We start from the raw sequence: 26,160 nt of genomic DNA, 5'->3' as shown, positions 1-26,160 counted from the left end.
GACCTTGGCAAATGTGGAGGGAATCAACGAATGTTCCCTGGAAGAGTTAAAAAAAAAAAAAAACAACGCTAATGAACATTTATTGAGCACTTGCAAGGCGTCAGGAAGGCACTGGAATCAGAGCTTAACATTCATTAGCTCCTTTAAGCCTCTTAACAACCCTTTAAGGGAGGAACTATCATTAGCCCCATGTTACATATGAGTAAACTGAGGCTTCAGCAGTTGAGGACCTTGATGAAGGCTGCCCAGCTAGCAGGGCTGGAATTTACAACTGATCAATGCCGGACGAATGAATCACTTGGGGGTGGGGCAGGAGGACAATTAACCAATCAAATGGTTTTAGAGCTGGAGACTCTTAAAGACGACTTAGCCCTGAAGTTCTTAACTTGGGGTCCATGAATGGGGAGACTAATGGGCTCCTGGACCGAACAAATAAGGTCCCCATTACACCCAGTGGCTTCTGGCCCCTCCACCCCCTGCCAGCCCTCTCACCTCACCCAAGTCCTAGAGCTGCCCAGCTTCTCCTCTCGGCACCCCTGCCAGGGGTCCTCTCTCTCCCAGTCCCACCTGAGACTCTGGAAGGCTCCACTGTCCCTGAGAATGTCCCTATTCCCTACTCAGGGCAGGGGCAGAGCCAACAGCTGGGACCATTTTCTTCTCCCTTGGAGATGTTGGGGAAAGGGGGAGGGTGACTGGTCACAGAGAGAGCCACAAGGGGAGGCAGACGCGGTGGGCTTCGAATAACGACAAAGATAACAATAGTGTCAAAGGCTAACATTTATTGAACACCTACTATGTGCCAGGCACTGTCCTAACCACGTGACACATACGAACCCTTTTTTTAATCCTCAGGACTCTTCGAGGTAGGTTCTGTTATTAGCCTCATGTGACACAGGAGGGAACTGAGGCCCAGAGAAGTGAGGTCCCTTGCCCAAGGCCAGGCAGCTTGGTAAGTTAAGTGCCAGAGGCTCCACCGTTTTGGCTAGGTGTCCTTGGACAGGTCACAGCCACTTCTCTGGGTGGCCTTCTCCCTCTGTTACCTGCAGGGCCCCACCTCATGGTTTCTGTGAAAACAGATGCTCTCTGCAGTGTCCCAGCACACAGTAGGCGCTTAGTAAATGAACAGCCTTCCTTCTCTCTTAACTCCGATGGGGGAGACCCGGGAGGGGGGACACCTCGGCAGCGTCCTCGCTCCTCCCTCACCTGCCAGGAGTGAGTAACCCCCCTTCTCCACCCAGCAACGCGGCCCTATCCCCCCTTCTCACCCCAGAGCCACGCAGTGCCGGGTCTCGCTGCAATTTTAATGACGTTGGTGGTAATTCCCGTATGTCTGGGCAAAAGCTGCCCCACCCCACCCCCTGGGAGGGGGGGTGGGGGGCCAGAGGGGGCGTCGGGGTGTCCGCCCCCAACGAGTCCTCCCTCCCGTCCGGCCGCCCTGGGAGGGTGGGAGAGCTGGGGAAGGGGGTGAGCAGGGGAAATGCTTGGTCCCGGGGCCCCGTCGGGCCCTCAGTGGGCCTGGAGGCGCGCCCCGACGGCAGGACGGGGGCGCTAGGAGGCCTGGGCCTCGTCGTCCGCGCGGTGGCCGGCGTAGAGCGCGGCCAGGGGCCGGAAGCGCGGGCCCCAGCTGCTGAGATAGGCGAAGTCCTGCTCGGAGCCCGACGAGCCGCTGTGCAGCGAGCTGAGCGAGGCGGCCGGCGAGTCCGCGCCCTCGAAGGCGTAGGTCTGGAAGGCGTCGTAGGGCGGCACCGACAGGTCCCCGTCCGCCAGCGCCACCTTGCGGCTGATGAAGTCCCTGAACACCGAGAAGTCCGGCTCGGGGCTGGGCGGCCCCTGCGGGAGCGAGTGGTGCTCCGAGGGCAGGCGGGCCTGCGGGGGGCTGCCCGCGCCCCCGCCGCCGCCCGGGCCCCCGCCCGCCGGGCCCCCGCCCCCGTCGCCGCCCTTGAGCTCGCCGCCGAAGTCGTAGAGGCTCCGCAGCGCCGACATGTCGTAGGCCTCGGTGTCCTGCTCGCCGCCGCCCTCGTCGTTGTATTTGATGACGTTGTCCCGCATGTCCTCGTCCTCGTCCGAGCTCAGGTGGCTCTTGTGGTGGCGCCTGAGGGTGAGGATCAGCAGCACCAGCACTGCGAGGGAGACAGAAGGGGGCGAGTGAGGGCCGAGCCCCGCCCAGGGCATTCTGGGGGACCCCCCACCCCTCACATCCCCCCAGTGGAGCTGGCCCAGCCTAGACACTGGTGCACATTCCCTAGATTTCTGTGCACAAAGACGTTTCTTACGGTCAGAACTGGGCTGGCTAGATGGACAGGTAGTGAGCTACCCATCTTGAGAGGCGTGCAAATAGAGGCTAGACCACCGTGCCGCCGTGTTAAGGGATTTCATGGGTGTTGGGGGCTGGACCCACCCTCTGAAGTCTCCATCCTCAACTCTAAGGAGATACAACCTGAGACGTCTCTAGGCTCTGGGGGTGGGGTGTACAAAGTGGGCAGCTGACGGCGCAGATGGGACTGGGGGAATGAAAGATGTGTTGAACCTGACCTCTCTTTCATCCTGGCCCTCCAGAAGGGGGAGCACCTGCTTAGCCCTTTGGGTCTCAGGTGGAGATGGTCTCCAGCAGGAGCCCTTCCCCAAGAGCTCCAGGCCAGCCAGGTTGAGTGCCTTCACCTCCAAGCTCCCCTGGTGAGCCGTTAGCATCAGTATCTCCTTCGAACTTGCTGGAAATGTGACTTGTCGGGTCCTGTCCTAGATCTACTGGCAGAGCCGCCTCAACATACACACTCTAAACTCCCCTCCGGGACCTGGGGAGCGTTCCCCTAGCCTGGCTCCAGGCAGGCGGTCAGCCCCTTGAAGTGTGCTTGTTGGCTGAATGACTGAATGAAGAGGCGGATGGAGACGTGGTGCGTGTAAGGCTGAGACAATGACTTTGCTTTGTGCCCTTGACTTCCAGGACTCCACATTCTCTCCCCCGCCCCATCACCTCACCGAGCACTCGTTCTGGGTCTTCTAAGCAGGTTTCTCCTCGCCTGTCTGACCCCTTAACATCATATGTCCCAGGATTCAGTCCTTGACCCGTTATCCACACCCCTGTCTGGGGGCTTTTGTACGATCTAATGGCTTTGCATTCCACGTGGAGGCTGATAACTGCCCCCCATCTCAGGCCCCGGGCTCGGACTCACTTCTCCCCCGAAATCTAGATTGTATGCCCAATTTCCTACTGAGCAAGTCCTCTGGGTCGCCCCGGAGCATTTCAAACTTAACACGTCCAAACTTGAAATAATCTTTCCCCTTCTTCAGTCTCCCCCGTCTCCGCGATGGCTACTTTAACTTTGTAGTTACTTCAGGCTTTTTGTTTCTTTTGTTCACGGATGAATTCCAGCGCCCACAATAGGTTAGCACATGGGGGGACTCACTGGATGGATAAATAAGGAGCCGATGAACCAATGAGAGAATTAAATGGGTAGGTGAGGAGGTGGATGGAGACACACACGCTGGGTACCACGCCAGGCTCTGGATTTTTCTTGCTGTGCCTAACATCTCCGGCCGGGCCAGCTGCTAGGGCCATGGGGCCGGGTTCCTGCATACGACCTAACAAGGTGGCGCGTGACAGGGAAGGGGGTAGGGCCTGGGAACAGCTCCGGAGGGAGGGAAGGTGTCAGGAGAGAAGTGGGAAAGATGGATGGACGGCTTTCGGAGCGGAGGCTGGGAGCGGCAGAGGGGGATGCCCGAGAGAGCAGATGGTGGGGAGCGCGGGCAGCGGGCAACAGATGTGCCAGGCCTGATCAGCGATTCCGCCCGTCACCTTTAGAGCACTGATGTGCACTTTCTTCGTTTGTGGGCAATTAGGCAGAAATTTGTTTGCACTGCCTCGGAAAATGAAACCGCTGTAAAGTGCACCCTCTGGAAAAAGGGTTTCTGAGCCATGGGCTGGGGAGGGGAGACAAGGGGGGGGGAGGCGGCCTCCCAGCTAGGAGGAGCCAGCCTGGGGCCTCTGCAGGGGGAGTGGGGGCCGGGGAGGAGCAGCGTGGCTGCAGGCAGGTTCTCAGAGGGTGGGCAGGGCCACGCCAGTGGCAGTGGGTGGGTAGCTGACATCTCCCAGGGAACTGGGCCAAGCTGGTGTCTGCGATCTGGACCGCACTCGAGTTCCTGGAGCTCTGGCTGGTCGGCGAAGTCCAGCGGCCAGAGCTGAGGGGAGGCCTTTGTGCTGCGACAGTAAAGAGGTGGCATTATGGCCACTGGGATCCCCCTTAGCTCCTGGAACTTGGCCTCTTCACTGGTGACACCAGGTGGGTTCCACTGGCTGCCCATAGGATTGCTACAGGAGGAGAGTTTACTTCCACTAAATGTCTTTCGGATTTTGCCCCAGCTGCCCCAAGAGTTTGTCCCAGCTGCGATTCGTAGCAGGTGGTGTCGTTAAAGGAGCAAGGCACACGAGGTGAGCAGGCCTGATTTCAAGTCAGAAGACCACGTACCCTTATGTAAGCCACTTAACCTCTAGGGGCCTCAGTTTCCTCATCTGAAAAACGGGGACGATAGCCGGCTAAGTGGTTGTGAGATTCACAAGAGCCCTTTTTTCTAAAGTCCTAGGGCAATGGACATACTTTTATAAGATGCTTGGTTTTTTAAACATTTTAGGGAGAATTTGGGCCGTGTAGAGGGCGGCCAGCCTGAAAGTGGTCACGGGTGGGGGTCGACACTTTCTGGAGCTCGTGGGGGGACTGCCGCGTACTTAGAAGACTTGTCACAGGAGCCTGTCATTCGGGCCACCCTTCCTTGTGGGAGGGGCAGCTGAGGCCCCGTGGGGGCGACTAGGAAGGAAACCCAGGGCCTCAGGGTGAAGGCCAGTGGGGGGGGGGGGCGGGGGGTGGACTCACCGACCAGGATGAGGACACAGACCAAGAGGGCAATGAGGGCGCCTGGGCTGAGGGAGGCGGCCATGACGAAGGCTGTGGTGTTGCAGGACTGGATGGTGCCGGAGCTGTCGCAGCCACAGATGCGGATGGTGAGCGTGCCCGTGCTGCTCAGGGTGGGCGGCCCGCTGTCCACCACCAGGATGGGCAGGAAAAACACATCCTGCTCCTGCCGGTTGAAGCCCATGTGCTGTGTGTGCACCGCTGCTGTGTTGTCTGCTCCGGAAGAAGGGAGGGGCGTGCGACTCGGGGTCCGGGGTCAGCACCCCCCCCCCATCCCGGCCACCTCCTGATGCCACCGCGGGATTTGCCTCCCTGTGTCCCCAAGCTCCTGCCTCCCAGGTGGCCCACGGATCCTTCCCCCCCGCTCCAGCTCCCCCAATTCCGCCCGAAGATCCTGTTCCCAGCCACATAGCCCCCGCTTCTGTCCTTGGCTGTCACGAGATTCTATTCCCAGCTGTCTGAAGATTCCGTTTTCAGCTATTCCAAGGTTTTGTCCCCAGCTGTGCCAAGGTCCTGTCCCCAGCTTTTCCAAGATTCTGTCCCCAGCTGGGCCAAGGTCCTGTCCCTGGCTATGTCATTTTTTTTTTTTCCCTCATTCATCTCAACAGCCTGTTTTTGTTCCACCCCGGACACCCAGACACCCTGACCCTGGGGCCCCGCGGTCCTTGGGTTGTGGCTTGCTGGGCCCTGACAAGTCCCGGGTCACAGAGAAGACTAGTCTTCTCCAGCACGGGCTTTGGCTGAGGGCTCTTTCTGGCTGGAGTCTAAGTGGCTGAGCCTGGAGGGCTGGGACCTGGCCCCTGGGGCCTGATGAAGGGACCCTAGTGCACCAAGGTCTCCTTTCTACACGTGTGACCACAGAGGACAGCGAACTAACACCAGCCATGGTCATTGCACCACGCCAGCCTGTTCCCGGGGATGCCAGGCAGGACGGCGGTGGCACTCGAGCCTCCGAGTGCGGGCTCACACGGTAGGTGGCGCCCACTTCTCCTGCCCTTCCTGCCTCCTCCGTCCCTCTCCTGTACGGGCCAGGCCATCCCTGAGCCTCCATCACCTTGATGGCCGTCAGTGCAGTGACACAGAAGCACTCAGAGCCCGGCTGGCTGCTGCCCCCGCCCTTTGCAGCCAGCCCCACACAAGGGGGCCCTGCCTTCCTGCCCAGGGCCCAGGCTTCACTCCTGCATCCTTCTCCCTGCCCCCACAGTCTTCCCGCTAACCCCTCTGACCTCAGACTTCAGCAGTCTGGGTCCCTTCCCTGGCTTGGTGGCCCCAGTTAGCCCAATTCAGTCCCCTAGTCCTGGCCTCCCCTGATCGTGGGCACGATACAGGAGAAAAGAGCTGGCTTGTGACCTTGAGCACACCTATGAACTACAGATCCAGCTCTCACAAGATGGATCATGGGTCGAAGCTCATGGGATGAGGAGATTTCATGGGATGAGTATCAGGAGATTTCAGGAGATTCTACCTACTTTTATACATATTTTCAAGTTTCCACTAAAATGTTAAAAAATAATGCCAAGTCGATCGTTTGCCAGCTCAGGAGCTCACTAAGCTACCCTGGGCCTCGGGTTCCTCATCTGTAACCGAGGAAAATGGTAACACAGAGGTGTGAAGGGTAAATGGTGACATTCACGAATAACCCTTAGAATGGGTCCCAGCACAGAGAAATTCTCAGTAGCTGCCGGCCGCTAAGTCGTTTGTGCCCCACCCCCTGTTCCCTACGTGGCCCACGTGCCCACTCTCTGGGTGGGCCCACTCCACCTTCTTGCCTGTGCAAATTCCTCATCTGTCATGCTCCAGCTAAATGTCACCTCCTTTCCGTGGCCTCCTTTCTCTGCCTCCCTGGAAAGGAAGGATTTATGGCTTGTCCCTCCTTGCTCTGACTATGCAGGTGCCACGCACACTTCTGTTATAGGACTTGTCACGTGGCGTTAGGTTCGGGTGTGCCTGACTCTCCCCTGGCACCAAGCCAGACTTGAAGAATGACACTTGCATGACCTGCACGTTTAAGGTCACTGGTGGTCCCGGGTCAGCTCCTCAAGCTCTGCCGCGACTCCAGCCTCCCCGTCAGAGGGAGAATCACCCCTAGCTGTGAAAATATCTGCCTTCCCCAGGGGAGGAAAGGAGGCTCGAGAGCAAGATGAGGAAGAGGAAATGATGTGGGACTCCTTTGTGCTGACTGCATGCTTTTTATGCATCAAGGATTCTGTAGATGCATGAAATATATAGTGATGTTTAATCATCACAGCCACCAAGTGTTGTGACATTATTCCCATTTTATACACGTGGGAGTTGAGGCTCAGAGAGAAGTGACTTGTCTGAATTTAGTCCGTGAATTGGTGGCATAGCTATATTTTCCATTAAATCATCCATCTATCCATCCATCCATCCTCCATCCATCCACCCATCCATCCATCCATCCATCTTCCATTCATCCATCCATCCATCCTCCATACACCCACCCATCCATCCATCCTTCATCCATCCATCCATCCATCCATCCTTCATCCATCCATCAATCTATCCTCCATCCATCCATCCATCCATCTTCCATCCATCCATCCATCCATCTATCCATCCAACCATCTGTCCTCCATCCATCCATCCACCCATCCATCCATCCTCTATCCATCCATCTATCCATCCATCCATCCTCTATCCACCTACCCATCCATCCATCTATCTTCCATCCATCCATCTTCCATCCATCCTCCATACACCCACCCATCCATCCATCCTTCATCCATCCATCCTCCATCCATCCATCCATCCTCTATCCATCCACCCATCCATCCATCCATCCTCCATACACCCACCCATCCATCCATCCTTCATCCATCCATCCTCCATCCATCCATCCATCCTCTATCCATCCACCCATCCATCCATCCATCCTCCATACACCCACCCATCCATCCATCCTTCATCCATCCATCCATCCATCCATCCACCCATCTTCCATTCATCCATCCATCCATCCTCCATACACCCACCCATCCATCCATCCTTCATCCATCCATCAATCTATCCTCCATCCATCCATCCATCTATCCATCCATCCATCTTCCATCCATCCATCCATCCACCCATCCATCCATCCATCTATCCATCCATCCATCTTCCATCCATCCATCCGTCCTTCATCCATCCATCAATCTATCCTCCTTCTATCCATCCATCTTCCATCCATCCATCCATCCATCTATCCATCCAACCATCTGTCCTCCATCCATCCATCCACCCATCCATCTGTCCTCCATCCATCCATCCACCCATCCATCCATCCTCTATCCATCCATCCATCCTCTATCCACCTACCCATCCATCCATCTATCTTCCATCCATCCATCTTCCATCCATCCTCCATACACCCACCCATCCATCCATCCTTCATCCATCCATCCTCCATCCATCCATCCATCCTCTATCCATCCACCCATCCATCCATCCATCCTCCATACACCCACCCATCCATCCATCCTTCATCCATCCATCCATCCATCTATCCTTCATCCATCCATCAATCTATCCTCCATCCATCCATCCATCTTCCATCCATCCATCCTTCATCCATCCATCCATCCATCCACCCATCTTCCATCCATCCATCCATCCATCCATCTATCCATCCAACCATCTGTCCTCCATCCATCCATCCACCCATCCATCCATCCTCTATCCATCCATCTATCCATCCATCCATCCTCTATCCACCTACCCATCCATCCATCTATCTTCCATCCATCCATCTTCCATCCATCCTCCATACACCCACCCATCCATCCATCCTTCATCCATCCGTCAATCTATCCTCCTTCTATCCATCCATCTTCCATCCATCCATCTGTCCTCCATCCATCCATCCACCCATCCATCCATCCATCTATCCATCCATCCATCTTCCATCCATCCATCCGTCCTTCATCCATCCATCAATCTATCCTCCTTCTATCCATCCATCTTCCATCCATCTTCCATCCATCCATCTGTCCTCCATCCATCCATCCACCCATCCATCCTCCATCCACCCTTCCATCCATCTTCCATCCTCCATCCCTCCATCCATCCATCGTCCATCCATCCATCCATCCATCCATCCTCCATCCCTCTACTCATCCATCCTGCATCCACCCATCCATCCAATAAATCTTTACTGAGTAAGTACTATGTCCTAGTACCCTACTAGTCGCTGGAAGAAAACAATGGAGAGCTGAACCAATCATAGTCCTGGATCTGAGCTCAGATCCTACTATGAGAAACATGTTAATTAAATAAACTCACAATTTAGTCTACAATTACAAACCATGGTGAGTGCTAAGAAGAAAAAAGTACAGGAAGAGCACCTAACGGAGGACCTGACTCGGTCTCAGAGGTCAGAGAGATCTTCTTGGAAGAAGTGATATTTTTGCTGAGCCCTGAATGATGAGTTCAAGGAGAGGGAACAGCCCATGCAAAGGCCCTGAGGTCGGAAGAAGCACAAGATGTTCAAGGAACTAAAGCACTGCTTTGTGACTGGAGGGATGAAGGAGTGGCTAGAGTGAATCAAAGTGAGTCTGGGAGTCGGGGTGGGCAGGGCTCCTCATGGGAAGTCTTAGAGGCCGTTGTCAGGAATTGGGGTTATTTTCTTAAAAGCAGCAGGAGGCCACTGATTGGTGGGTTTTAAGCAAAGAAGAGACTAATCCCACAGCAAATACTAATTGAGCACCCTCTGTATGCCAGGATTAGTCTAGCCCTTGAGGATACAGCATTGAACAAGACAGACATGGTCCCTGCCCTCACTGAGCCTATGTGTGGGGCAAGGGAGTTTCTAATCTAAAACACGAGTGGATGTGGAAGATCAGTCAGGAAGACACTGTGTGTTTTAGGTGTGAGAGGATAGTGGTTGTAGAGGGACAGAGAAGTAGACAGATTTGAAAAATGAGTGCCTGGCTCTGGCTCAGCCTCAAATTCCCAAGCAAGAACAGAGGAGGGGAGAGATGTTTGTTTCTCGGGGTTGCTGTCTTTGACCACGAAGCCATATGGTCTGAGAGCTCTGGTCCCTGCCACTCCTCAACAAAGGGGAATCCCTGGGCATCATCCCTGAACCTCCCGAGCTGCCCTCCTGGGCAGTGGCTGGCTTCACCTGGGGAAGTCGCTGGCCACCCCAGACCCTTACCCCACCCTTCCAGGCAGGATCTGTGCCCAGCACCGTATCCATCCATCTGGCCTGACATACATCAGTGTTAATCCCTGGCTGGGAAAGCAATATTTATAAATCACGTTTCCAAACTGGCTACAAATGTGTACAAAGAAACAGATGGGTTGGGGTAGCTGTTTGTCACCCAGGATATTTATACGGTGAGGAGGAGGGGGCTTGGCAGGCCGTGGGAAGGGGCTAGGGGGCTGGCGGAGGAGCCCTTCAGCGGCTGTGCTGAGCTCAACACATGGCCCGCCACCCTTCTCCTGGAGCTCACACCAGGTGGTTGCGCCGGATGGGAGCTCCTGGCGGCTCCCCATCAAAGAGAGGCAGTTGGGACAGAACTTTAGGCTCCTTGGGTTGGAAAGACTTGTGAACTTGATGAGGTTAAGCCAGGCCTATTTGTGTCTCCCGGGGCCAACTCAGGATACCACTGGAATAATGAGCAGGCAAGGCACTACCAGTTGTTAAAATATTGAAATACTTCCAGAAAGGCTTAAATAGCTATGACTCTGAGTGTCCCACGTCCCTCCCTGCTGCCTTAGCCTTTTCCCCATGCCCACCCCCAACAATCAAGCCATTGAGGGGGTGAAGCCGGGCCCAGCAGGGGTTCTAGGGTCCCGTGCCAGGTTATTTATGGTCAGTGTCCCTTTTGATTGGTTGTGAGATATTTTTTTTTTTAATTTTTTTTTCAACGTTTATTTATTTTTGGGACAGAGAGAGACAGAGCATGAACGGGGGAGGGGCAGAGAGAGAGGGAGACACAGAATCGGAAACAGGCTCCAGGCTCTGAGCCATCAGCCCAGAGCCCGACGCGGGGCTCGAACTCACGGACCGCGAGATCGTGACCTGGCTGAAGTCGGACGCTTAACCGACTGCGCCACCCAGGCGCCCCTGTTGTGAGATATTTTTAATATGACTCTTGGAAATATAGAAGGTCTGGCTTCCGAGACCACTGACGTCCCTTCTTTTGGAGGGAAGCATTGTAAGGGTCTTGGGGGTGATCCCAGAGATGTTCCAGGGTCAGAAAGAATCAACATGGCCTGGTCTCCTAGTCCTGGCACCCCCTCATTCCAACCATGCAGGCCTCCTGTTCCTTGAACATGCCAGGCCTGCTGCCTCCTCAGGGCCTTTGCACTTACTGTTCTGTCTACCTGGATCATTCTTTGTCCAGTTATCAGCATGACTTACTCCCTAATTTCCTTTAGATCTCCCACCACTCTTGATTCCCTCAGAGAGGGCTTCCCAGACCCCTTTATTTAAGATAGCTCCCTACTCGGGGCGCCTGGGTGGCTCAGTCCGTTGAGCGTCCGACTTCAGCTCAGGTCACGATCTCGCGGTCCGTGGGTTCGAGCCCTGCATCGGGCTCTGGGCTGACGGCTCAGAGCCTGGAGCCTGCTTCTGATTCTGTGTCTCCCTCTCTCTCTGCCCCTCCCCCGTTCATGCTCTGTCTCTCTCTGTCCCAAAAATAAATAAACGTTGAAAAAAAAAAGTAAGATAACTCCTACTCTTACTCGGCTTTACTTTCCCCCGTTTTAACACGTTTCATTGAACACCCACTATGTGCCAGGCACTGCTCTAGGCACTCGGGGCCCAGCACTGAACAAAACAAGGTCCAGACTCTTGGGGAGATTGCATGACCCACGTTCCAGCCGCTTAGCATGCCCGACATATTATTTATTTGTTTACTTTCTACCTCCCCTCACCAGAAGGTCAACTCCATGAGGGCAGGGGTTTCGTCTTGTTTGCCACTGTATTCTCAGCCCCTAGAATAGTGCCTGATATATAGGCACCGTGTTTCAATAAGCGCTCAATAAGTAATTGCTGAAAGCAGGAAATGACACGTTCTGGGTACTAACAATATACCTTGGTAGCCCTCATCTCGTTGGGGCCACCTAGCCACCTTCGGCCGAGCTAAAGGGCGAGGACAGGCATTTCCAGCCCCATTTTGCAGATGACACAACGGAGGCTTAGGGAGGTGCAGACCTTGCTGGGTTGCACCGAGAGGCCCTGGCTGAGCCTGGGCCAGGGACCTCACTCCCAGCGCACTGACAGTCCCCCTCCCGTAGCTCATTCCTCAAAGGTTCAGACTGAGGCTTCTTGAGGGATGTCTCACAGTGCGATCAGCTCAGGCTGGGCCATCACTTGCAAGGTGGTGAGTGAGCTAAAGCAGGAAGAGTGCTGGATCTGAGACAGGGGTGGCTTGGAATCCCAGCCCACCACTGACTGACTCCCTGCATGGCCCTGTGTGGGTCCCCTTCTCTTAAATGTTTATTAGAGACAGAGAGAGAGAGAGAGAGGACGCGTAAGCGGAGGAGGGGCCGAGAGAGAGGGAGCAGATCTGAAGCGGGCTCCATGGTGACAGCAGAGCCCATCGTGGGGCTAGAACTCACGAACGACTAGGTCACGACCGGAGCCCAAGTCGGATGCTTAACCGACTGAGCCCCCCCGGCCCCCCTGGCCCCTTTCCTCTTAGAGTCTCTGTTTTATCACAGGGGGCAAAATAGGAGGAGGGGTAAGAAAACCACCTCCCACTTCCCAGGACGGCCGTGAGGAGGCAAAGAGAAACATGAGTGGGACACAGAGCTTTTTAAACTGAAGGGTGGGAGTGTGTGCACGTGGGCTATTTCAATCTTCACTCAGACCCGGGGCTCTTTCCATCCAGGACTCTGGCCAACCCACTCCTCATCTGTTCCTTTTCTGTATCTTTCCATTCTCTTCTCTTGGGGTGCCCCCTCTCCACTCTGCCAACTCACCCCCAGCTTGTGCTCCAGGGTTTGGCCAGTGGGCTGGCTAACAGCTCCAGCCTGGCCCAGATTTTCTGGGTGATGTTGGACCCGACGCTGGTCCTGTGCGTGCCCCAGCCTCTCCCCCTGTAATATGGGAAGGGGAGGCTAGGCCCCTCCCTCCACGCCTCCTAGGATTCGGTGGTTCAGAGGTGACTCACCTTGGATGTCAAGCAGGGAGAAATGAGGGTTGCTGGGTGCTTCAGGCACCAGGCGGAAATAGAAGCGATGCCCGCCCTGAGGCTCGTCTCTGTCCACCACGCTGATGGTCTGGATAAGCTGAAGGGTGAGGACAGGGCAGGGAGCTGAGGCGAGCCTGAGCCCACTCTGGACCTGGATAGAGGATGTCCCGGCCAGTCCTGGCAACAGGTCCCCGGCCCCAGCCCCTCAGTGTACCTGTCCTGGCTTGGCATCCTCGCACACCGCTGCCTCGTAGGGGGTGGCCAGCTCCGGGGGATTGTCGTTCACATCCAGGATTCGGATCCTTAGGGATGCCCGGGAGAGCTGGGCATGATTGTCTGCAGCGAGATCACAGGAGCAGGGTGAGAGGCATCCAGTGCGAGATCTAGACAAGCCCCCATCTGCTGCTAGGACCAGACTAGGCAGTGGGATCATGCTGAGAGATCTGTGGGTTGATCAAGCAGGTAGGAGGATCAGGACTGAGGACGTCTGGCATGAGTGGGTCACCAGCACTGTTGCCGTCACCATCCATCACCACCCACTAGGTCATTGGTGTAATCATCACTGTCACTGTCACTGTCACCGTCACCACCATTGCCTTTGGCATGGGCACCACTGGTATCATATCATGTATCATGGCAACCTCCGCCACCATAACCCCCAGTGCCGCCCCATCACCGTCGTCAACACCATTGCTGTCACCCATTACCAGCGCCATCGTTACTGCCATTAGTCCCACCGTAAAGACCCATATCACCGTCATATCACCACCCCTCCTGCCACCCCCAGCAAAACTGTCATCGCCGTTGCCATCAGCCAACATCCTACGCTCAGCATCCCATCACCATCGAGCGCACAGAATGCGCCTGGAGTATGCACATCCATTATTTCAGGTACCCTGGCGGAAATCCTGGGCTTTGGTTCAATGTAGACCCCCGCTTGGCAGAAGAGAAACTAAAGCATGAGAAACATGGAAGAAGGGGGCCACTGGCACCCGGACTCTCAAACCTCTGCCCTTTCGAGAGCTGATCCTGCAAGGGTAAGACAAGGCCACTGCGTGTGAGTCTTGGCCGGGGCCCTCAGCAAAACCATGACCTCCCCAAGCTTCTACCTGTGATGTCTTTGAGGTCAAGGTCCCTGTTGTATTAATCCCTGGGCCCCCGGCATTGTGGGATACGGCCCAGAGTAGGTTCTAATACACCTGTTGGACGAATGAATGAAGTCTGGGAGGACTTTCACGGAAAGAGGCTTGAATTCCTGGCGTGGCTCTGTCTTTGACCCAGTGTCTGATCTTGGGTGAGACCTTTCCCTCCCCGACATCACTTTCCACGTGTGGACAATGAACGGAGAGCATAGTGATTCAGAGCAAGGTCTCCAAGCCAAGGTGTTCCGATCTCAACTCCGCCACTTAGCTGTGTGATTTGTGGCAGGTCGCTCGACCTCTCTGTGCCTCCACTTTCTCACCAGCCAAAAGGGGCTCCTAGTAATGGGTTGGTTAAGAGGACAGATTGAGTTAGTATCTGCAAAGCACTTAAAAGTGCGTATGTAACACATAGCAAGTGCTATATGAGGATTTGTTAAATAAACAGACATCCTTCAAGGGTCCTTTCAGCAACGACATCAAGTGATTCAAGGATACCTCGTCCCAGCCTGTCCTCCTCTCTGAGCAGCACCCTGCGTGTTGGCCTTTTCTGCCCCTTGCCCCTCAAACCTCTTGGGTGCTCGTTGGTGCCCTGCTCTCAGCTATCTTAGTCATGAGTTCGTTACTGACAAGCTTTACCAGCCAGCGACCTCGAGGACCAGGAGAGGAAGCCACCCCTTTCAAGCAGTGACCTGATGGCTGGGTCTCTGGCCGGGAGCTATTTTGGGGGGAGCCTGGAAGCTGCCAGGCAGCCGGGAACCCCATGAGTTGTGGCGGGGAGTGAGGTTGATCAGCTGCCTCTTTTCACTGAACTCAGGGGCCACGGCACACAAAGAGAAATGGGATTGGGAGGCAGTTGCAGCCATCTCCCGGGGGTCAGGGAAAGGAGGGGGGGCGAGGCCTTAATTAACTCAGACCCTGACCCCTCTCTGGAGCTCCCCGTAGCCAGGGGCACCTTATCTTCTCAGCTCACCCAGACCTGCTGCTTCAGTGATTAGAGGGGGCTTTTCTGGGGGCGGGAGATTGGAGTCGTGACTGGGAATGCCCGGCAAGCCGTTATTTTTAAGAGCGTGCTGCTGGAGAACTTAAACAGACAGAAGGTGGGTGCATTTGGGAGGAGAGGTGGTGGGGAGGGTGAGGCCCGCTGCCAGGACCAGGCACCTCTCTCCCCGCTGAGGGAGAGGGAAGGGGTGGTGGAGCCTATGCGCCATGCAGAAGGGGGACCCCAGAGCGGGGCGAGCTTCTCCGCGGCAGACCCACTGTGGAGCGTGGGGGTGGGGGGTGGGGGGCTGGGTCCACTGCTGGCGAGACCCGCACTATTGCACCATTCCTTTGGGATCTGCTGGGCCTCTTCTGGCTCCCCCCCCCCTCCTTTTTCCCCCCATCTCTAGCTTTATTGAGACAGAATTGACATATAGCCTTGTGTAAGTTTAAGATGTGACGATTTGAGACACGTGTATCTCGTGAAACGTGTCCCATAACCAGGTTAGTTAACCCATCCCTCACCTCACATAATTACCTTTTTGTTGTTGTCCTACCTTAAAATGTCACAGGTCACCACTTGGGAAAGGCCTGAACCCTTTGGCATAGCTGAGGGTCCGGGATCTCAGAGGCGGGGCAGCTGAGTGAGCAGGGAAGGGGGTGCCTCTGGGTTGCCAAATTTGCCACCTGCAGAGCTTATCCCGGGGCCCCCTGAGTTTGGGGCTGGCTTGGCACCCCCAGAGCTTGTGGGCCAGCCCTCCGTCGGTCTCCGGTGCCCATGACATCACGGCGGCCTCCAGCCTGGCTGCACATTTAGAATCGCCTGGGAAAGCCTTGAGAAAGCACTTATGCCCAAGGCTTAAGGTTTTTTAACAGCTCCAGGAGTCTAATGTGTGCCCAGGGTTGCCAGCCACGGCCCCGGGTGACTGGCGGGTGGGGGGAGTTCCATCTGACGTCTTACTTCTGGTGGGCTTCCTCCAAACCCCTCCTGATCAACATCGTTTGTGATAATTGCTAATAATGAATTCGTAGTGTTACCCATTTAAATGTTTCTGGGAAAAAAACAAAGAATCCATCAGTTAATTGACCTTCACCGCTGTGCGGGACGTTCCAGTTTATAACAAACTTTCGTATCTGTGACCTCATTTGACCTGAAAACAACCTGTAAGAGAGGGTCTGGCTAAACCCATTTTGTAGAGGAGAAAACTGAGGGCCAGGACTTTGCCCAGAGCCCCAGGCGAGTCCATGCAGAGCTGGGTTGGGACCTGGGTCTCCTGCCTCTCAGGCCAGTGCTTGGTCTAGACACGAGGCCGGCAGACTCTCCTGCAGCCTGGACGTGGGGCCCTCCGGCGACAGCTACTGCTCGGACCCAGGCCCAAGCCGACCTTCCCCAACACCCAGCAGCAGGTGCCCTGGGTGCCCCATGGGCCTCAACCCCCCTCTTGGCATCTATGTTCAGCTGACTGACATGCAAATTAGTTTAATTATTTCTTCTTCTAAAATAAATTATATTTTGCAGTAGCTGCAATATGTTGTGTCAGGCAAAATTGCATTCAATATTTTTAAACTAATTGATGCAGCCTTGAGGAAGGCTGATTGACAGCCCGGAGCTGAGCAGGCCTGCAGCCTTAACAGATTCCTAAATGAAAATTAAACGTGCTTCGGCCTGGTGCTTCCTCCCCGAGCTAGCTCACTATGAATCCGAGAAGGTGGCAGGTGAAGCCCTGGGGGCCTGCGCGGCCGAGGAGGCTGGACAGTTCAGTGGGTGTCTCAGGAAGAGACTGGACTCGGGGCAGGAGAACTGCTGTACCACGCGGGCAGGTCTCCTTCCTTCTCTGGGCCTCAGAGCCCCTGACGTATAATGGACAGGGGATTGGACTGAGCGGTTTGGAGCTGAGACTTCTGGGTTTTGCTGACAATTATGAATCGAGTGCCTCTTTGCGCCAAGGACTTAACGGTGAACGAGACCAACGCGGTCTGTCAGTCTGGTGGCGGGGATAGACATCACTCCAGACTCCGATAAGAGCTAAGAGAGAAAGGTTCGGGAGCGGGGTGGGTGCAGGGACGTTTTCCCTGAAGTAAGTGACCTTTGGGCTGAGATCCAACGAGGAAGTAATCAGGTGAGGGGGATGGGAGGGAAAGGGAACGGCATCTCCCCGAGGGGAAGGGCGGGCTGCAGATAATGAGGTCCTGGATCCCCTCCAAGGAAGACCCCAGCCCCTGGCAGGTACTTACTTACCTGGTATCTGAACCAAACCGGGCTTGGAGGGCTGGGGGCCACTGGGAAGGGAAGAGGAGCTGGGAGCTGGCCTGGTAACTGTTAGGGGCACCCCTAGGAACGTGAGCCTGCCCGGAAAGACATCAGCAAACACCTACGGAGCATGCGCTGTGGGCCAGGGTCTGTGCTGCCCCATTTCATCCTGTCAACCGTTGTGGGAGGTAGAGACTAGTATTATTGGCGTTTTACTGATGAGGAACCCATTCAGAGAGGTCTCCTAGGGAACGACCGATCAATCTGGGATCGAACCTGGGTCTGGCTCCAAAGGGGGAGCCTCCAATCACCAGGCGGTACTGCCTTTCTTGCCGTCTTTAGCTGTCAGAGTCCTACTCGCCTCAAAGTTCTGAACGAATGTCTCTGCCTCCTCCTGGAAGCTCTCCCTGACTGCCTCAGTCCTGGGCCATCAGAACATACACCCAAGTCCTACGTGCTCGCAGGCCGCACACAATCTTGCCGCCATCATCTCCCTGGCTTTGTCCCTCACCCACCCCTCTTTGGCTCCGCCCCAACTTCCATCCTTCAGTTCTTTGCCCAGATGCCTTTTCAGAGAGACCTCTCCTGATGACCGTATTTAAATACGCCCCTTGCCACCCCACCAGACACTCCCTTCCCTGCTTTCTCTCCATAACGCTTACCCAACACCCCCTCTGTTTTGCCTTACTTGAACTTGCTCATCACCAATCTCCCCCACCGGAAAGTAAGCAGAATTTGTTTTGTTTACCGTGATGTGCATGGCACATAGTAGGTGCTCCGTAAAGATGTCGAAGGAATGGAGTTCACTGTCTATGGCATCCCTGACTATGCTGGGATGCTGGGGAGGCCACAGGGAGAGACCAAGCCCTCTCCGGATGGGCTGACCCTGTGGGGGCTGCACCCCCTCCAAGGTCTCTCCGTCTGGGAACCGGTCAGCCCGTGTGACCCTGTTCCTGCCTCTCTCTTTGGACTAAGGTTTTCTCATCAGTAAAACAAATAGGAGCTGCACTCGGAAGTTCTTGGCTGCCACAGAGAGAGTGAGAAGTCAGGGCGAGGAGGGAGGGACTGGCGGGGAGAGGGTGGGGGGAGGGGCCGGGGGAGGGGAGGGAGAGAGGTTGGGGGGCAGCTCAAAGGCACCTCCTTCCCATTCACTTGCGGTGGGGGGTGGGCAGCAGAGCCGGACCCTCTTCTCCAGTCCCCCCCCCCCAGCCCCTCCCTCTCCTGAGAGAATTAAATTGCATCCAAACACCAGGCTCTGATTAGAGCTGGCCAGCTGGGCAGGAAGATTTATCATCCCAATTACCCGCTGGCCAAGACAAGCGTGCAGACCGGTGAGGGGGCTGGGTGAGCAAGTGGGGGCGCTCCAGGGGAGGGGAGTCAGGGCTGTCGAAAGCGGAGTCCTTACACCCCTGCCCTGTCCCAACTCCCCTGTAGTGGGAGCACCAGGTTTAGGCACCCTTCCCCGTCTCTCTCGTCTCTCTCGGGCCTTTGAGATCTCTTTGGCTTCCTCCTCTGGAGGCTTTGACTTTGTTGGGGGGAGGGATGTGTAGTCCTTCAAAGGGTGAGGGGGGACTTCGGGGTGAAACAGGAACCCTGGAACGGGCTGGGTGGGAGAGAGTTTTCTTTCCTAGGGCTGAACTGGTCATCACGGACCCTTCATTCCAGGCGTCATCTGTTAGGTACTCAGATGGCACAGGATTCTGGGAGGCACCCATGGCGCGAGGAACCCAGGCCTGGTTTACATACCTGTGGTGATGGGGAGTTCAGTGCCTTTCAAAGCAGCCCCTTCCATGCAGGGTTGTGCCAAGCCTCTTGCCCAGACTCTGCTCCCCTGGCGCCTCTTCCTGGCGGTCCTAGCCCTGCCCTCACACCCCCAGCTCGTGTCTAAGCCTGAGTCTTCACAACGGCCTCCCCTCTGTTTTCCTGCTCCGGGCCAGCCCCCTCCTGTTCAGCCATGAGCCCAAGCGAACGTTGGGATCGCTCATCTGACCATATCAGTCTTCTGCTCAAAGACCTGCATTGGTTCCCCATTGTCTCCAGGAGATGTCTGGCTCCGCACAGGACATCCAAGGCCCTTCCTGTAGAGGACCAGTGAGTTTCTGCATGCTCGCCTCACCGGCCTGCTGCAGCCGGCCCCCAGCCCCGGCCCCTGGCCACGCTCCGTCTCCCTGTTCTCAGAATGGCCAGTGGACTGCCCAGCTTCTAGGTCTTTCTGCCTGGAGCCTCCAAACCCTCTTTCCTCAGCCCTTTAGACCCAACTCAGATGTGCCCTCCTCTAGGAAAGGCTTTTTGCCTTCTTCCCCTCCGGGTGGGCAAGTCCCTTCGTGTTCCTCCTGAGTGCCCACTGTCCCCTTACTTCCACTCTGTGTTCTAGCTGACTGTTGGCGTGTCTAGCCCCTGCCCCACCCCCCCCTCCATGAGCTCAGAAGGCAGTGGCCAAGCCTTGTTTACCACCAGGTCCCAGCACCCAGCCCAGGATGGGTGGTGGCCAGAGGCCCTCAGAAAACACTGGCCCAGGGTAGACGTGGGGGAGGGGCGTGTCCTTGTGGCACCTTCTCACTCCTCTGCAAGCCCTCACCCCCATCCCTGCTCCTTCCTCCAGCCTCCTCAGATCCCCCTCTGTTGTCCTCCTAAGGAGCACTGGACTGGGAGTCATAAGGCCTTACTGCTGGACTTGAGTAAGTTGCTTCCCTTCCTTGGGCTCAGTCTCCCCAGCTATGAAGCGGGGGCGGGTGGCGACTGCAGTCCATCATCTCTGACATTCCTTCTGCCCTCCGATTCTTTCTCTGGCTATAAATAGCACATACCGTGTGTTGGGAACCATGCTAGGCACTTTACATGCACAGATTAAAATGTACACGACATGAGATGCTTTATATAAAGCCTTCGACATGATGTCTGGCATACCGTTAAGCGTCAAATAAGTAGAATCGGCTATTATCGTAAAGACATCGTAAAGTTATTATGTTTGCAGCCATCTAACAACAGTGCCACTTTACAGGTAAGAAAACTAAGGCAATGAGCGGGGGACTGACCTGTCCAAACTCACCCCGCAACTGGCACAGAGTTCTTGCCTGCCACGCCCCCTGCTTTCCTAACTGGGCGGGTCAGCCCATTCATCCGTCCATTTGGTAAATATTTACACACGCCTACTAAGTGCCAGCCCTGCATGAACGGGGCAGATGCAGATGAGACCCTGCCCTCATGGAGGGTACCGCTTCCTGGGGAAAAGAGATTAGCTACACACATAAATGCATATGTAAATCATAACGCGAGCTCCATGGTATGACGGAAAAACCAGGGTGCTGTAAGACGTACTCGGCCTGGGGTGACCCAGATGGGGAAGCTTCTTGCTAATCTGGTTAACTCTTTGCTGTTCCTGGCAGCTAGTGACCACCCCCCTCCAGACCAGCGTAGGGCCAGACGATGCTGGGGGAGGGGGCCGGACGCAGCCCCTGGCACCCCCATCCCTGGCACTGGCTTTCCAAGTCCACACCCCCGTCTCTTTGAAGACTGTCCCTTTACAACTGCCCTTTCCACCGAAGGATTCAGACACAAATTGTACTTTAAATTCAATATTGGTCATTAATATTTCATGATTACAAAACGTTAAAGATAATGTCAGTGGAAGGAGCGTCTGCATGGGCAGAATGGATGACTCAGAAGTTCGGGGAGAGGGGAGCCGGCATACTAAGTGGCTCGGGAGTCTTTGAGGTAATCCAGTATGACAGTGGCAGTGGCTCCTGACCGAGTGCGACGTTCTCCAAGGGGGCTCACCAAGCTCCGCCACTGTGTATAAATATTTCCCCTCTGATTCTTGTCGCCTCGTGTTTGTTACGCCCGGAGCAAGTGGGGCCACTGTGACCCTGCCAGCATCCTCGGTTTCTGAGCAAGTCAAATGGATGCTTCCGCAGGGGGGCATGGGCGGGCAGACCCACTGGCATTGCACTTGGCTGGCTGCTGGGAGGCAGGAGGGCTGGGGTGGAGCCCTGGCGCCGCACGGATTTGCTCTGTGACCATGGCGCCATCGCTGTTCCTCCCTGAGCCTTTATTTCCTCATCTGTAAAGTGGGGATAATCATTTTGCCCCTGTCTCACACCCATGGTGAGAAGCTGGAGTGGGTGGGTCATTTGTGACACTCTCGGATGTGTGCCTGGCACCAGAGAAACGCGACTCGAGGGGCATCTGGGGGCGAGCCGGGCTTTGGGGTCAGACGGGCTGGGGCTGGGAATGCGGGCGAACGACTTCACCTCCCATCCACACGTTGGGGATAAGGGCAGAGCCGACACCTCTCAGGTGGGAACATTCAGCGAAGGCAACACTGTAAAATGCCTTGCGCCGGGTGGGTGCTTAAACCAAGTGCCCAGAGTCAGGATCAATACATACCACTAATTGAGCACTTATTAAGTACTAGGCTAAGTTCTTTCCATGCGTGATCCTACCGAATCTTCCCATCAGCTCTGTGAAGTGGGAGCCATTCATTTTCCCATTGATTAATACCTGGTGAAGGTTGGGCAGGGGTTGTTGATTGCAGCTCAGAGGGGGAGGATGTCTAGCCCAGTAATCAGTCTTCTCCCTTCCGAGCCTCATCCACCCCATGCCCAGCTGCTAGGGACGGGTGGGTGGGAGAGGGGTGGGGCACCAGGAAAAGGGAGCCCACGTGGCAATGGCGTCGAGGGAACCAGGCAGGCTTGCTGCACATCCGTGGGCCAGTTCCCTCTCTGGGCCTCCATCTTCCCATCGGTAAAATGGGTGCTGATAGGTTACGGATCCCGATTCAATAAAAGTCCCCCCTAGAAAGCACGTAGCCCAGAACGTGTATGAGGTTAACGTTGTAAAATGTTTGTGGGAGGGTCCCCTCCACATTCTCCTGTGCGACGGCAGCGTTACCGACTTTGTCTGCCACTCTAGCTGCTTTTTGAAAACAGACCCGCTGGCTTCACCCAAGAGTGGGGTATCGGGCAGTGTGACAGGCTAGCGGGGGACACGCGTTTGCGGGCAGGGAGAGGAGGCATCTCGGCCCAGCAGCCAGGCCAGTCCCCCCAGCTGCCCAGGGAGCAGGTTCAGGGAGGTAAGGGGGGGGGAGCTCTCCTCCCCCCTAGTCCAGCCGCCACTTCCTCTCCAGCCACCTTTCTTATCTCCCTTTCATGCGGCGGAGGAGTGGATTCAAAGGCTCCGGAGCAGCAGGCACGAAGGTTTGAGCCAGCTTTGTATTTTCTTTTAAACTGAAGTTGAAAGAGACCAAGGGAACTTCAGCCGAGGGACTTCCTTGGCCCACGGGCCAGTGGGGCCCGCAAAGTGGGAGGGGGCCAGCAGGCGGAAGGGGAGGAGGAAGGCCGGCAGGGGGGCTCACGCGGGCCTGGAGGGGCTTGGGGCCGAAGTGTGCAGAGGCAAGCCTGAATGTCGCCCACCCACCCGAGGCTCAGAGGCTCACAGTCTCTCTGCTGTGTCAGGGCTGCTTACAGACAGCTCTGCTGGCTCCTGTAGCCTGAGAGCTGATGGGGGGGACGGAGAGGGGGGAGGCTTGGGGCTTGGGGACCAGGGCCCGGCAAGTGCACTCTCCCCTCTCCTGGGGCTCTGTCAACCCCTGCGCTCTTAGCTCCTCACTTCCATGGCCTTATCTGGACCCCATGCATAGACACCCCCCCTTTTCCCTCCCAGCCCACACTCCTCCCCGGTTGCCCACGCACACACGCCCTCTTCCAGAAACCCAGGCCAAGCACCTCAGAGTAGTCCTGGACCCCTCTCCATCTCTTACCTCCACGTCGGTCATTGTGTGGTGTCATTTTCAGCCTGTCTCCCAAAGCTGATCGCATCTCGCACCCTCCGTGGCTGATCGCCCCGGCCCAGGCCACTGTCACATTTAACTTCCAGTTGAGCTTTCCCCCTCAGCCCCCAGTCTATTCTCGAGCAGCCACCAGAGGTATCCCGTCAGGCAATGACCCCTCCTTGGCTCAAATGGCGACACCATCCCGTGATTCCCACCTCATTTAGAGTCGAGTCCAAAGACCTTACAATGGCTGATCACTCTGCCCCTCACCAACCATGCTGGTTTCCTCGCTGTTCCTCCAACGTGCTGGGCAAACTACTACCTCAGGGCCTTTGCACTGGCTGTTCTCTGTCCTTAGAACACTCTTCCCTTAGACATGGGCCCGACTCCTTCACTTCAGTGAGGTCTCTGTTGAAATGTCTCCTTCTCAGGGCCTTCTTCTAAGAGCAACAACACCCTCTTCTTCCCAGTCCATTTCCCTGGCCTTCCTTCCCGGTTTCTTACTAGCCCTTCACACATCTGACATATGTACACCCTTTCCATCAGCTTGCTGACAGTCTAGGGCTCCCCCACAAAGACAGGAGCTTTTCTGTCTTGTTCAGGGCTGTATCCCCAGCCTCTAAAACAGGGCTTCGTATGTAATGGGTGCTCAATAAATGCTCAAAGAAGGAAGCCAGCTTCAAGACCGGCTCTTCGCCTTTCAGCTTGGGATCCTTCCCAGGTCTTTGCTCCTGCCCATCAGCTTTTGCCTCCTGCAACTCAGCCGTCAGCGCTGGGTTTCTTTCTCTTTGCCCCGCCTCAGCCCCGCCCCTCACTCTGCCCTCGTCCCTCCCCCCCCATATCCGCCCCGCCCCCCGGCTCACCAGCCTCCATGGCCAGCACCGTGATGTTGTGCCAGCCCGCGGTCTCGCGGTCCAGCCCCTTGCCCGTCACGATGGCGCCCGTGTCCGCATCGATATCAAAGATCTGATCCAAATCCGAGTCACGGTCAATGGCGTACCTGAGGGAGGCAGGGAGGGGCTGATTGGAGGTGTCCTGGCATCAGGTGGAGCCCATGCCCATGTCCCCTCCAACCCACCCTAAAAGAGGGACCACCTGCCAGGGAGACCCTGGGAGCAGAGACACTCTTTCCAACAGAGGAGGGGTGGAAAGGGATCTGGGTTTGGATCTCTGTTGCACCGGTACCTGCTGTGTGACCGCGGGCACCCTCAACCTTTCTGAGCCTCAGTTTCCTCAGCTGGGTAATGGGGCTAATAATTTGCACCCCACAGCTGTGAGGGCTGGAAGCGGGCAAAGCCCCTGGCACAGCGCTATAAGCACCCACTGCACATTCTATCATCTTTCCATAAGAGGTGACCCTAGAATTGGGCTTGTCAAGGGGGGCGGGGCAGGCAGTCCGGGCGGGGAGGGAACAGAGGTGCAAAGAATCCTTCCGAGAATGGCGGGCAGGGATTGTTCAGAGAATGGCAAACGGTGCCAAACGCGCAGAACGGGGAAGCAGGCAGAGCGTGGCCCCGGCTCTCCCGGGCGCAGAATTCAGGGCTTGGACGTGTCCCGGGAGGGGGTGGGGGGGAATTCGGAGCAGGAAAGAGGGGGTCGGCGTGGAGGCCCCAGCCCAGGGACCCGGGCTGAGCGAGTGCGGTGGCGAGGGGTCTGGGCGGCGGTGGGGGTGGGGGTGGGGTGGGGGTGGCCGGCGGCCCCTCCCCGCCTGCGCAGCACGCGCGAGCTAATCTGCGGCTTTTCAGTTGCCGCGTGAAAAAGCCCTTTGTTCCGCCTTCTTCCCGGGCCTTTGTGCGGCGGCTCCAGGCCTGAAAGGCCCGTGTCCAACACATGTCTCGGGCGGCGGCCCAGAGAGGCCCCGCCAGCTCCGGCCGCCGCTTCCCGGCGCTGATAACGCGGGCGGGGGGCGCCGCCGGGCTGCGCGGCCCACAAAGGCCTCGAATGCCAAGCAAGGGCGCATTGTGCGACGAAGACAAAGAAGCTCGGCAGGGCGGGGCTCAGCCTGAGCCGCCAGGCCCCTCCCACAGGGCGGAGAGGGGCCCTTTCCCCATCTCCCAGAAGGGAAACTGAGGCCCAGGAAGGTGAGGACACGAGAAACGCCCCCTGCTGGAGGCACAAAGTCCCGAGGTGAGCCTTCAGTGGGGCTTAGCTGCATTACCAAACTTTCGGGGGCCTCCGTTTCTTCATCTGTTAAATGGGAGTGATGACACCCAGTAGAACTGACGGGTCTGAGACAGAGCTGGGTTTGAATCCTGGCCTACTTCCTCTACCGGTGTGACCTTGGACAAGTCACTGACCTCCTTGGCCTCTGTTTATCTGGAAAAGCGGGTGATTTATACTCACCTCACACCGGTGTGGGTTAGAGGAGCTAATTCATGGGACTGAGCATAGGTTACAGCCCTTATTCTTTGCATAGTTACTAGGATGGGGGCAAAGGCAGCGAAGGCAAACTGTGTGACCAACTATAAAGGGCTGTGCCTGTGGGGATAGTGGGCATTACAGCCAGGCTCCCCAGCCCCCACTAACTCTCCTTCCTGTCCCTCAGCTGCTAAACCCACATCCTCCTTGCCCCTGACCAACCTGGGCCCTCCTGACCCGGGTGAAAGTGACCTAAGATGACACTTCCTTCCACTAGACAGCACTTAATAGTTTGTAGCCTGCTTTTCCTGCAGCCAGCTCTCTGTGCGTTCCTTTACGCCTAAACATTGAGTGCCTCCTCTGTGCTACATCCCAGGGATAAAAGGGCAAAACGAGATAGATGAGGTGACCACCTAGCATCCTGTGATGCTGATGGGATCTCCCCCGTCTTACAGAGGAAGACACTGGGTCTCAGAGAGGAAACTTGCCAAGCTTAGGACTGCCACGTACGGTTGTGCAGGCTGTGTCCTGCACAAAGGTACCAGGCTGAAGGGGTGAAGCGGAGTGAAAGTCTAGCCAGTCAGTGTTCAGCTTGCCAAGCCACGTGTCCTAG

The 26,160-nt window shown here is 56.2% G+C and overlaps 1 protein-coding gene and 1 long non-coding RNA gene across 2 annotated transcripts in view; both read right to left on the bottom strand.

Annotated features, from left to right (window-relative positions):
* Positions 1–759: 759 nt before the first annotated feature.
* CDH22 (cadherin 22) overlaps positions 760–26,160 on the bottom strand; it is a 122,583-nt gene continuing 97,182 nt past the window's right edge. Inside the window, exons 8-12 of the mRNA XM_045444393.1 lie at positions 24,053–24,189; positions 13,263–13,384; positions 13,028–13,145; positions 4,866–5,117; positions 760–2,120 (exon numbers count right to left, since the gene is read on the bottom strand). Of these exons, the coding sequence (XP_045300349.1) occupies positions 1,549–2,120; positions 4,866–5,117; positions 13,028–13,145; positions 13,263–13,384; positions 24,053–24,189 (1,201 nt within the window). The 3' untranslated portion in view covers positions 760–1,548. The remainder of the gene's footprint in view (positions 2,121–4,865; positions 5,118–13,027; positions 13,146–13,262; positions 13,385–24,052; positions 24,190–26,160) is intronic.
* On the bottom strand, positions 6,125–10,741 carry LOC123580094. Its single transcript, XR_006703132.1, has 3 exons — positions 9,036–10,741; positions 7,309–7,328; positions 6,125–7,277 (listed from the first exon to the last, which is right to left on the bottom strand). It is a non-coding gene; the product is annotated as an uncharacterized LOC123580094 (long non-coding RNA).

The sequence above is a fragment of the Leopardus geoffroyi genome, chromosome A3, assembly GCF_018350155.1.
Source record: "Leopardus geoffroyi isolate Oge1 chromosome A3, O.geoffroyi_Oge1_pat1.0, whole genome shotgun sequence".
Taxonomy (NCBI): Eukaryota; Metazoa; Chordata; class Mammalia; order Carnivora; family Felidae; genus Leopardus; species Leopardus geoffroyi.
This window is presented reverse-complemented; position numbering and strand designations above follow the sequence as displayed.